A 12,699-nucleotide genomic window follows, 5' to 3' on the forward strand; every position below is an offset into this window, starting at 1 on the left:
TTTGATGTAGTGTTCCATGATTCATTGTTTGCCTTACTTTTTTTTTTAATATGGAAATAGTAACCAGAATATTCATAGTAGCGATATTAATAACATTATTAGTACTCTTAAAGCAGCTTTTTTTGCCAAACCTGAGTGGTATCAAGCTGAGGTTAATGTAACAAATCTTCTGTGAAACCTTGTCATTGTTTTTTCTAAAAGGGAAAGGAGAGAGGCAAAATTTGTGCCATTCATTGATTTCTACTGCCAGCTACTGGAGGAAAGAGTGAATGCTTTTTTACTCTTTTAGCAAATGTTCAGACTATGCAAATACGCCAGCTGTTTGTTTAGCACCGCAAAACAAGAACAAATTACCTTGTCCACAAACAGTTATTTTTTCCTTCGAACCTCAAGTTTCTTTTTCTTGTACACTTGTACATATCTGAGAACTTACTATATACACAGTAAAAGCTCTGCATCTTTGCCTACGATACCTGGATTTTTTTTTTTCTTTTTTAAACTTATTTTTTTCTTTCCACTATAATTAACATACAGTGTTATATTCGTCTCAGGTGTACAATACATGGACATTTTAACTAAAACCCACAACTCGCACGGCTCCCATCCATAAAGCTGCCCTCAGGATGTTTATTTTGCCTCCTCTCAAACCGAAAAGGATCCATGAACATGGTCCTTAAAGCACAGGTGCCACCTGGGAGCTTGTTACACATGCAAATCCTCCGGTCCCATGCCAGACCTTCTGAATTAAAAACTCAGGAGGGTAGGGCCCACTCTTCAGTGGTTTGACCAGCCCTCCGGGGGATGCTGGTGCCCACACAAGTTGGAGGTCACTGACCTAATGAATAGCAAGATTCTCCAGAGTATTAGAAAATGTAAAAATAATGCTTCTGGAATATCAGGTTTTGAATGTATCCCATGATCCCTACTGAGCAGTGTTTTTCTTTTGAATTTGCAGTACAAATGGAATGACAATGAGATGTACTTATTCCGGTCATCTATTGCATATGCCATGAGAGAGTATTTTTCAAAAGAAAAAAACCAGACGATCCCTTTTGTGTGAGTTACTCTAAACAGTATTTCTCTTTCTCTTGGGCCTGAAAAGATATTGTGCTTAAACTTTTATGCAAGTAAAATTAAGAAAAACCTCCTAATGACTCTGGAACTACTCTGATATCCTGAAATTTGGGCCATTCTCTTTAGGGAGGACTGTGACTTACTTGACTTATAGATTGCAAGAGCACTGTTCTCTTTCCCCGTCTCCTCCCTTCTCCTCTCCCTCCTCTTTTCCTCTCCCTTTCCCTCCACCAAATGCTTCCTCTACACTCAGCACTGAAAGGAAAAGACAGACATCTCTGCCTTCACTGTACTTGCCTTTAATGTGTATTTCATGTGTGGATTACAATCAGCAAAATATGTTAAGTGAAATATACTAGAATGAGATGGTGACAAGTTCAAGGGAGAAAAATACCACAGATGGGGGGCTAGGGAGTGCTGGTGTGTCTACAGTTCGGCTTTAACTGCAATAGTCAGAAAAGGCCTCATGAATCCTTGAGCAAACATCTGAAGCAAGGAGAGCACCAGCAAAGCAGACAAGGGGAAGGTAGGTAGCAGGTGGAAAGATTCTGAGGAACGAAGATCCTCCACCTGTTGAAGGAACAGCAAGGAGGCCAGTGGGGCTGGAGCAGTTAGCTCATAGAAGACAAGTAGGAGGTGTGGTCAGGGCGGTAGTGGGGCGTGGGGGTAGGAGGGGGAGAAGAACGTTCTCCTGGGCCTCGCAAGCATTCCAAGGACGTTGGCTTTCTTCTGAGTGAGAAGGGCTGGGAGCCACAGGATCTGCCTTAGGTTTTGGCAGGATCCCTGTGGCAGCTGGGAGAGGCCAGTCTTGTCACCTTGTTGGTAAAGCCCACTCCTTACCCCCTCCCCCCGCTGTGGGTGTAACGCGACGGGTTTTGCCTTGTGGGACTGGGGTGGAGGAACGCACCACCTCTGTTCATGGTACTGAGCCGTCGCCGCCCGCCACGGTGTTTATCACAATCCTGGGGCACCCATGGTTCCTCGCTGGTTCTTCAGCTGCCTTCAGTTTGAAATTTTTCTATCATAATGGGGTTCATCTAGTGTGTTATTCCAACTTGTGTCCTTGAGTTCATGTGCTTTGGGAAGCGTCGAGGATGTGGGGACAATCACATCCTTCCACTGTTCGCCCTATCCCATGTCTCTCGCCTTCACCCTGTGACTCCCCCCCCGCCCCGCTCCCACCCCCTTTTCACTGGCAGGGGGAGCCCCCATTCTCTTTGCTGTGTCGTCCGTGCCACAAGGGAAGATGTTTCTTTTCTCTGCAGGGAGGATAACGTGTGGGTGAACGATTTGAAACCCAGAATCTCCTTCACCTTCTTTGTCACTTTACCTGGAAATGTGTCTGATATCATTCCTAGAGCTGACGTGGAAGAGGCCATCAGGTGATTTTACTTTCAGACAAGCTCTCTAAGGGGGAGGGAGGCTGATGAATGCACCCACGACAAGGGCTTGTGGTTTAGTGTGCTCTGTGTGCCGGGCACTGTTCTGAGTCCTTTTTCAGCTTAAAGACTGGGGTTTTAATTCCAGAAGGATCTCTCTTGATTTGGGCTCCTCCGTACGCAGGCTCTTAAACAGTTATTGGAGTATAAGTAGTTGATTTGGGAGGTGATCTCCAGAAGCTCTGAGAAAGAAAAGTGCACAGGGGCAGAGGATGGAAGGAAGATCATAAATGACATGTTATCGAGCAAGGGACCGCGGTGAGCAACTAGAGCTCCATGGTGCCGGGGAATTCTGGGACAATGAGCACATCATGCACCTGAACTGTCCATCCGCGCTGGGGTATTTACCCGCCGCCTCCCACCAGCCATTGGTTGCGAAGTGCTGGCTGGTGCCATGGCTTCCCCGGCAGTTCTGGTGTGCAGGCCGGGCAGCCCCTTGTGGCCTGAGAATGCTCTCGGGCAAAGGCAGCACGTACTGGCTGAAGAAGGTCTGGCCTGCACGCATACAGAATGGTAAATGCAGAAGGGACATGGACACGTATTGCCAGCATTTGTTGTAGGGACTCGGATGAAGGAATCGTTTCAGTAACCAGAGTCAGAAACGAGGTGGGCAAGAATAGGATTCCTTAGCTGTCGCTTGGCCTCGACACTAGGAGAGGGACTTACTGTGGGCAGTGAGCATCTAGAAGGAACGATTGGCCCAAGGTGCCTCGTCTGTTTCCCCAAACAGCAAGAAAGAACAGATCGATGACACTAAAAAAAGGCTTAAGATACCTGCTGCTATGGGGGAGCCCGCTAGGTGGCCCTCTTGAGCCGCTGTTCATCTCTGGAAGCAAATCCAAGACCTGCCGGGCAGAGTGGGCCTGGAAAATCTGGCTTAGTTGGGGTGTACAACCCACCCACATCCAGAGACTTCACCGTCGGCCTCCAAATGACTTGTTTCTGTCCTGGGGAAAAGTGGCAGCTGAGATCAGCATTAAAGAGCCCAGCCCTCCTTGTGAGCTGCGGGGGGTCCCAAATCTCCCGTTTCCAGAATGACTTGAGACGAATTCAGGCTGAGGTTACATGGCTAATTCTGCTCTGACAGATCTCCCTCTCTCCTTTTGACCTCCTGACCTGTACTACACCCAAGGGTAGGAGGATGGGCTGCCAGACCCTTGGGCTTTCAATTCAGAATATTCTCAATTTCCCTAATTTTGGTTTTTAAAATCCCCTCCATCCTTTTTTGCTCTCTAAAATTTAGCCATATCCCATCCCCAGTGCTGGAGAAGTTGGCGAAGACCCCTCTCCTGTGTTCCTCCCCTGCCTCCAAAGGTCAATCACTTTTATTTGGAAACTACAACCGTCAAGACTTGGGTATAGGACCTGGTTGATTTGTAGAAGAGATGGACCCAATTGTCCTTTTCTGTTATCTGATATAAAGTCATTGTACACCTACTCTGACAGAAGGGAAATTCTTGCCAAATACGCTGACTTTGCCTTTACAACACAGCAGTCATGGATGAACAAACACCAGCCAGTTGCATGTTTCCACACTTGCAAACCAATTTTCCAAGGAAGCCGTTGCCAGACCTAATCTAGGCTACAAGATATGAAAGGTGCCTAATTGTCAGATCTCGTACCTTTCATGGGACCTGGCTATCGCCTTTGATTTCATCGCTATTTGAGGTGTACAGTCTTAGGCTAAGGCTTATCAAATCCTTTCGGGAGCAATGATGTAAGAAGTAAATAATTACATACAATTCTGTTTTGCCTAAGTGTTTTTGCTTTTGGGAATAGGATGTCCCGGGGCCGTATCAATGATGCTTTCCGCCTGGATGACAAGAGCCTGGAGTTTCTGGGGATTCAGCCAACACTGGGACCCCCTTACCAGCCACCTGTCACCATATGGCTGATTGTTTTTGGGGCCGTGATGGGAGTGGTGGTGGTTGGCATTGTCCTGCTCATCTTCTCCGGGATCAGAAATCGAAGGAAGTAAGTGACCCTTCCTAGACTTACCTTATCTTAAAACAGAAAGGTTTAGGGAAAACTAACTGGAGAATTTGCAGCAAGTGGTAGGTTGTATAAGCCAATTACTTTTTTGGACAATTTTGCACCTAAATATTCTGATGCATCCCCTAGAAATTTCCCAGATTTCGTCAGCACTTTGCCTTCCTAGCTGGCGTGCAATGTTCAGCCTAGGGCTTTCGAGTGAGCCCGGGGAAACTCCATCCTGGCCACAGTGTCCTTTCCCTACTGCCGGGAGGTCCTGCAAACTTGGGGAGGGGAGGCAGACAGGCTCAGGGGATTATCCGCACTTCTAGTCTTCCTTGGTCTAGAAGTGACCCCGGAGACTGGCTCAGTGATGGTTGGCACTGTAAAACCATTCTAGAATGAGCTCTGCGATTCGCCTCAAACTGCCACCCTTCCATCATCTTCATTCCCCCTCAGGTGGCCCATGCTCCCTGTCATCCCCGTAGCTCAGGGGCCACAGTGCCCTCTCATGTGTTCTTGAATGGAAGATCCAAGTCCAGTGAGGATTTAAATCGCCAGAGACCTGATTTATAATCTTGCTCTGCCACTAGATGGTTTTTCTGACCTTGAGAAATCACTGGCTTTCATTAGGCTTATGTAATTAATGTTAATAATATTTTATAGCACCTACCCAAACTGTGCACACTGCAGGTTGCCTAAACGTGTTCATGATGGAATTTTGACATGCCCTGGTCTATTTTGCTCAGTTCTTCACTGTGGAGATTTTTAGTTCCCTAAAATAGCTTCAGTTAAGAAAATTAGGCCTTGAATGGAATACATTCATATGGTTAGAATTATAAAAACTCCAAAGGATACCCAGAATCTTCTTGCCACCCTTTGCCTCCAAGTTCCCTTCCCAAAGCCAACAACAATTATCAGTTTCTCAGAGACCTGTCTGCGGTTGGAGGGTCTGCGTTTTTAGTAAGGCCACCCTCAGGTGATTTGTATGCACATGATGGTTTGAGAAGCATTCTTACTTTGCACATGAGCTACTTGGGGAACCTCCTTCATGCCGCATGCTGGCTACCCTGCTCAGTACTTGGACGCATTAATAGTCTCAGCAAACATATGATGTCAATATGTAATTATCTAATTATCTTCATGTATGTACCAAACTGAGCTTCAGAGAGACCAAGTCACTCTCTCAAACTGACACGGCTTGTCAGTAACAGATTGGGATCCACAGCCGGTCTGCAAACCTGGTGGTTGTGCGACAGAGCTGTCCTGCTCTGGTCTGGACACTTGGGAAGCTGATCATTTAGTAGGGAAGCTCTTTAAAAAGGAGGCACTTGGCCAAATGACCACTTCGTTTCTAAGTGACCACTTGGTTTCTATAAAGAATAATCCTGGCTACTATTTGTGGAGGCTTGCATGCCGGGTACCGTGAGTGCTCCGCCAGCACCATCTCCTGGACTTGGCAGAACCGCCATCGTTTTCCAAATAGGCAAACTGAGGAACAGAAGTGCACTCTCTCTGACCCTGGAGCAGATACCCTAAGCAGCCTCCCACGCTCTGCCAGCCTTCCCGCCAACCAATCGTGGGGCAAAAGGAGGGAATCTCATGCTCTCTAGGGGTTCCCAGTCCATCGGGAGGGGATAGATTCACCAACGAGCGATTTGATGCTGAGGTGTCAGAAGCCTGGGCCAGTGGGGTCCAAGGGAGGCCAGGTCCTTCAGCAACACTATACCAAGGTGACTTCGCTTTATTTAACAGGAACGATCAAGCCAGAAGTGAAGAAAATCCTTATGCCTCCGTGAATTTGAGTAAAGGAGAAAATAATCCAGGATTCCAAAATGTTGGTGCTGTTCAGACTTCATTTTAGGAAAACCTGTTTGATTTCCTTTTGAGGTGATTTTATTGCATGCAAATGTTAATTTTATGGTACAGATAATAGGAGATTATAAAGCTGTCATTAGATATCAAAACTATGGCTCTGGTCAGGAAAATTTACCCCAAGAAGACATGCCTGAGGAGAGGGCATCTTCACTGGCTTTCAGTATTTATTTCTGCCTCGAGATTTCACTTCTGTTCATGTTTGAGAGTAATAGAGAAAAATGTGTCTTTGGCCTCACTGGCTGTTCGGGGTAATGGAAGTGGAAATGTCTGTTGCCTGGCTGGAGTGGAAAGAGAAAAGAGGGATATATGGTGGGAGCAAGTGGGGCCTTCTATGGAGCCCAGATGGATCGCTTTTAAGGACCGTCTCTGTGAAATGGCGGAACTGCAGGGAGTGAGAATGGCACACGCTGTTCACTTAAAGTCAAGTGTAAAGGATGGCACGCTCTTTCACATTAAGTTAATCTAAGTACTATAGTGATTTGCCCACAGCGGTGAGTGGACTGGATCATGCCTTCTTCGGGATGACAGGTCTAAAGAAGAGAGAAGAATCCAGAGAGCTGTTCACAGATGTTGCCTTTTCACTTCCATCCATGCTTGATCATCATCTCCCTGACAATGTAAGACTAGCCCCAGGGGCCTCCTGGGACCTGCCCCCCCAGAGCACACCTGATGGAAACTCACTTCTGTTGTTCTCCATGGAGTGACTAGAAACCTCAACTGAATGTCCTCCCCGGAAGTGGGTACCCAATCTCTTAAATCTTGTATTCACCCACAATGCCTGAGTAGTGCTGAGCACAAAGCAGACAGTCAATAAATACTGACTAGATTCACACTCCTGAGGTCTCACGTGTACTTACGTGCTGGGGCTTCGGGGATTCTGTCTGCTTGTCACTTCCACGGACAAAGTTGCTGTCTGACTGCCTGGGACACTTGACCTCTCAAATGTCTTGGAATGTGTCCCAATTTCTTAAATTGCTTTAGTGTACAAAGTGGCTCTAAGATCAGTCTAAAGAGGAGTGTGTAAGATTGTGGACACTGTCCAGTTAGGAACCAAGCCTAACACTCCTTTTGTAGACCTCAGAATCCAGCCCGATTCTGAGCACAGCATCCACTACATACCTGAAGACAGATTCAAAATTGATGAAAATATCCCAACTTTACCCTGCAACTCACTCTCTGTGGTGACCAGCATAATGTTAGAGTAACTCTGTACTTAATACAGTCTATGGAGAGGGGCGCCTGGGTGGCTCAGTCGGTTAAACATCCGACTCTTGATTTCGGCTCAGGTCATGATCTCAGGGTTGTGGGATCGAGCCCCACATCTCCATGCTCAGTGGGAAGTCTGCTTGAGATTCTCTCTCCCTCTCCCTTTGCTCCCTCCCTCTCACTCTCTCACATGTGCTCTCTAAAATAAATAAATCTTTTTAAAAAATAAAATAAATTCTATGGAGATAATGGTCATGGTGAATCGGTTAGCCAAGTCAGGAGAGGATGACCTTTTCTTCACTTCCAAGAGCATGTAGGCAGTCCCCTGGCTTAAAACAATAGCTGTAAATGCTAGATATCACCACTAAACATGGTTAAATAGCATTTTCAAAATTATGCATGTTTTACGTGGTATGAGTATTGTTCCTTTCCTTGGCTCCTCCTAGCATCACTGGGCTGCTTTTCTTATAAACCTCTACTGGTATCTTAAAACCTTCCTTGACTTGATGTCGGGAGCCAGGCTTCTAAGCACTGCTTCGGTTCTTTTCATAGTAGACGATTCTGTACTGTTTGAAATTTAGCAATAAGTGTATATTACTTTTGTTACAAAGAAGATTGTTTTTAAAAAACCAAATACAAAGAAATAAGGAGAAGAAAGGAAAGCAAACTTCACGAGGGCCTGTTGAGGAGAAGAGGAGTTGAGTTACTGGTTCCTTCTTTTCCCTTGGGTAGGAAAGAGCCCTGTCAGACAGTACTTGCTCAAGAAATGTTCGCTGAATGTTATTCATGCCCTAGTGGTTATTTTAAAGTTCCATTTCATTGTAAGGTGAGATTTGTGCACCTCTGTAAAAAAAAATAGAAAACTATCAAAAGTCCATTCTTCTGAAAATACAGGAATCTGCATGTATGTGTTAAGAAACAACCAAGAGAGATCACTGGAAATAGCTGGGAGGTGATGGAGTCAGTGGGATGAGACAGAATATGAGGATCTCTTAAGGGAGATGGTTAACTTCCATCCAGAGATGAGGAGCAGCACTTAGTGTCTTTTCAGTATAATTGTGCCTCCAGTGGTCTTTCTCTCTCCCTCCTTGATGTTACAGAAAAGACTGTGAAGTGCTTCAGAAGAGATGAAAACCTATGGGCTCAGCAGTGGGCCGTGAAGGAGAGGAGTCCCAGGAATAGTGTAAAAGCAGAAGTACCTTTTAGTAATCACCAGGAGAAACTGAAATAATACTTCTGTACCTTTGTGTCAAGATAGAAGACTGAAATAGAAATGTCAGTCACCAAACTAGCCAGGCACCCCAGAGCCCCAAACTCAAGGATTGAATATGATTAGAAGGCAGCAATCAATTCTAGAAATAAGACTGTGGTTACACCGTATCCAAATTGATAAGGATTAAAGTTAAAAAAAGGCATCAAGTTTACCTTAGCATCTTTAAGAATTTGCTCTATGTGGAAATATATTTAATATCTTCTTGAATGATACTATTTAATTTTAGTTTTATATTTGCATGGCATACATATATGACCCAAAGAGTCTTTGTTCTAACCTAGAAGTCAAATGAGAGTTGAGTCATTTAGATTGAATTACGGACCACCTAATGCTGCCCCACTGTATAAGGAGGTCCTCTAGGGCAGGGGTGACTGCGAGGAACATCTGGAAGCTTAGTTCCTTAGGAATCTCTGTGTGTGTTTAAGGATTTTGTTTGTTTATTTGAGAGGGAGAGGGAAAAAAATGAGCAGAGTGGTGGAGTCAAGGGAGAGGGAGAAGCAGGGAGCCCAACACGGGACTCGATCCCAGGACCCCGAGATCATGACCTGAGTCGAAGGCAGATGCTTAACCTACTGAGCCACCCAGGCGCCCCAGGAGTATATTTTAATGAACTCTCCTTTTGATTTGCATACATGGTAAAGTTTGACAGCATTGAAACATGAAGGCAAATGTCCACATTTTGGTACTTGTTAATAGCATATTTAATTATCAGGATAGTGACAATATAAGGAAAAGAACAAATATCCAACAAAGAATTTTTTAATTCGATGCAGTCTTTACAAATGGTACACCCTCTGTCTACCACAATCAGAAGATGTGCTTCTGCTATAGGCTGGGAAGTGTAATAATATTAAGAGCAGCATACACAGAATTACTAATTTGACCTAAATTTCAAGGAACTCTTTTGTTTCTTACCTTGTTCAACTTCGAGATAATACAACAGGCAAACAGCACACAGAACGCTATTAAGAAGAACTAGCTAAATTACATTGTCTGCGTCTTGCTACTTTCCTTAAAAGGAATGAAAATGTTGGCCAGCATTTACATTCGTTCTCATCAGATCTCCTGATTTCTTCTTCAAGGTTTGTCTTTTTCCCGAAGTGGTTCAATGGAAGCTAGGAGTTGCTGAAATGTGGGACGCTTTTCTGGAAGCTAAATAAAAGAAAAACCCAATGGCTTAGTTTATGAAAGTTAGGATTAAAAATAAAATATAGAAGATATGTATACCTCAAAACTAAAGCTAGTGACTGTTTAAGTGTGGAAACACTATGGACATTTCCACTAAAGACAAAACAACTAGAACCCTAAGAATTGGAAAAGAAACAGTAAAAATATCTTTATTTGTGTAAGATATGGTTGTATGCCTGGAAAAACCAGGAGAATGAATGATAGAACCGACCCAAATGATAAGGAATTCAGCAGGAGAGCAGTATGCAAAATTAACATATAAAATCAATAGCCTTCAGGTACATGTACAAGAACCAGCCAGAAGACACAATGGAAGAGAAAACTCCATTTAGAAGAGCAATGACACCAAAATAAAATACAAACAAAAACGTACCTCCCACCCCAAAATAAGGACAGCTTTAAACACTGCTGAAAAATACAAATGTAGACTTATGCACATAGAAAATCATTGCTTGTTCTTGAAGAGGACAAATCAATATCACAAGGATGTCAAATTTCCCTAGTTAAAATATAAACTACAGTCTCCTCCAAAACATGAACAAGTTTGTTTCAAGCTGAACAAATTGATTCTCTAGTTCATGGATTTTTAAAATATGCAGAAATAATACCTGAAATGAATATAACACTGTAGGTTAAGTACACTGGAGCTAAAATTTAAAAAATTTAAAAATTAAACTCAGTTTTAAAAAATGTATGTAAAAATAGCTAGGAAAGGTATAAAAAAAGGTGAACAATGAGGGAGTGCTAGCCTACCTAGGATTAACACATATTATAAAACCTCTATAATTAGAACAATGCAGTGCTAGCACATGAATAGAGACCGGAGAACAGAAGAGGGAGTCCCCAAATAATCCCAAATACATATGGAAATTTCCTATGTTAGATATTTCGGCACCATTAGATGGTATCTTGCCCCTGGGAATGACATGGTCTTTAAATGATGCTGCAGCAAGCAGGTAGTCAATTAGAAAACGAGATCTTTGGATCCATACTTCATACCGTATACGATAACAAACACAAACTAGATCAGAGATCTAAATGTGAAAGAATGAAACCATAAAAGTACTAGAGGAGAATCTGAGTGAATGCTATCATAATCAGGGTCTGGGGAAACCTATCTAACGTTAACTCAGTTTCCAGAAGTAATAAAAGCAAATATTAATAGAGTCAATCATATTTAAAAAAAAATCTTTGATGGCAAAAACTACCATAAATTAAGAGATAAGCGACAAACTGGGAGAAAATATTTACAACTATCACAGATTAAATACTAATGTCTTTCATTTATAAAGGGAACTTTAAAATCAAGGTGAGGGAAACAAAAAACTTGATAGAACAAAAGGAAAAGATATGCCATTTAATTCTCAGAAAGAGATACCCGTACCCTTGAAAGTAAACCTGAATTGTAATGAAAGATGTACATATAAAAGCTGCAGTAAAATGCCATTTCTCATCTATCAGATTGGCAGAAATCCAGGAGCTTGACAATGGTCTGTGTTGGTAAGATGGTTGGAAAATAGGCACATTGGTGGAGGGGCAACTCCTGCGGAGGGGATTTGTATGCTCCTTTTTTCATAAGAAAGAAATGGAAACACACACACACACATATGCATTCTCACTTTTGTGCAAAGAAGTATGGGAAAGATAAATTGGAATCTAATGAAAATCGTGAATGTTCTAAAAGTTGTGAAATGGAATATTTTAAAAGTGGGGGACCAAAATGTGCAAAACACTCACTATATGCAGAACCTTCAACTGGGGATTGTCTCTGTGCAGACCCATAGTGTCGTGGTTAAGAGCAGGGACTCGGAGACTAGCCAGCCTACCTCTTACTAGCTGTGTGACCTTGGGCAAGTCACTTAACCTCTCTGGGTCTGTTTCCTCTTAGTTTTGGTCATGCTGGTACCTACTTCATAGTGTGTTGCCTGATGAATAAATGGGTTAATATTTATGAAGTTCTTAGAACAGTGCTGGATGTAAGTTGTTTGTTAAACCGTTAGCACCTACATTGCTCCGTTGCTGGTTTTAAATTACAGACACTTGAGGGAAGGGGCTCGGGGCCGTTGCACCCGCTGTGTAGCAGGTGTTTTCCCTCATAAATGACTCGCCCAGTGGTGTCCTAGGCAACCGCCGTGGATGCACCTGATGCCCCTTCCAGCCCCGCCCCCGCGGGGCACTTGCCTCGTGCCAGCAGCTGTACATGATCTGGTAGATGGTGTCCGATGCCAGTTGGGGCCGGTAGAGTCTGTGGCCCTGGGAGACCTTCACAACCACCTGGGAGTTGTCATACAAGTCATACGGCTGCTTCCCCAGGCTGAACACTTCCCACATCAGGATCCCTGCGCCACACGAAGGGCGAGCGGCAGACAAAAAGGAAAGAGAGCCCATGTCAGAAGGTACAGAGTTTGTTGAACAAGCCTCCCACACCAGATCAGGAAGGCTGTGGGGCAGAGCGAGGGATCCCCGGGAAATGAGTCCTAGCAAAAAGGACAGGGTATAGAGGGTGGGACTGTACCATCACTTCTGGAGCCCAGGGTACCCTTCTCCATGTTCCCGGGGACCCGGGTGCCTGTTCTGGTAAACAGGTCAACGGCAAAGGCAGCCGCATCGGAAGCTACTTGGGGTCAAGATTCTTGGGCTGTTTCAGAGAGGCGGCTGGGGCCTCGTCCA

The 12,699-nt window shown here is 44.1% G+C and overlaps 2 protein-coding genes across 4 annotated transcripts in view; one reads left to right on the plus strand and one right to left on the minus strand.

Annotated features, from left to right (window-relative positions):
* Positions 1-7,197, plus strand: part of ACE2 (angiotensin converting enzyme 2) — a 40,333-nt gene extending 33,136 nt beyond the window's left edge. Inside the window, exons 16-20 of one of the 2 annotated variants that reach the window (XM_081809131.1) lie at positions 956-1,056; positions 2,340-2,456; positions 4,293-4,487; positions 6,240-6,374; positions 6,852-7,197. In XM_081809131.1, the coding sequence (XP_081665257.1) occupies positions 956-1,056; positions 2,340-2,456; positions 4,293-4,487; positions 6,240-6,348 (522 nt within the window). In that variant the 3' untranslated portion in view covers positions 6,349-6,374; positions 6,852-7,197. Of the gene's footprint in view, positions 1-955; positions 1,057-2,339; positions 2,457-4,292; positions 4,488-6,239 lie in introns of both variants that reach the window. The other variant, XM_081809129.1, reaches the window with a different exon arrangement.
* Positions 7,198-9,756: 2,559 nt separating this feature from the next.
* Positions 9,757-12,699, minus strand: part of BMX (BMX non-receptor tyrosine kinase) — a 48,759-nt gene continuing 45,816 nt past the window's right edge. For both annotated transcript variants that reach the window (XM_081809132.1, XM_081809133.1), the window contains exons 18-19: positions 12,211-12,368; positions 9,757-9,993 (exon numbers count right to left, since the gene is read on the minus strand). In XM_081809132.1, coding sequence (XP_081665258.1) covers positions 9,919-9,993; positions 12,211-12,368 — 233 coding nt within the window. In that variant the 3' untranslated portion in view covers positions 9,757-9,918. The remainder of the gene's footprint in view (positions 9,994-12,210; positions 12,369-12,699) is intronic.

This window comes from Leptonychotes weddellii, chromosome X (genome assembly GCF_054177405.1).
Source record: "Leptonychotes weddellii isolate Sample4059 chromosome X, ASM5417740v2, whole genome shotgun sequence".
Taxonomy (NCBI): Eukaryota; Metazoa; Chordata; class Mammalia; order Carnivora; family Phocidae; genus Leptonychotes; species Leptonychotes weddellii.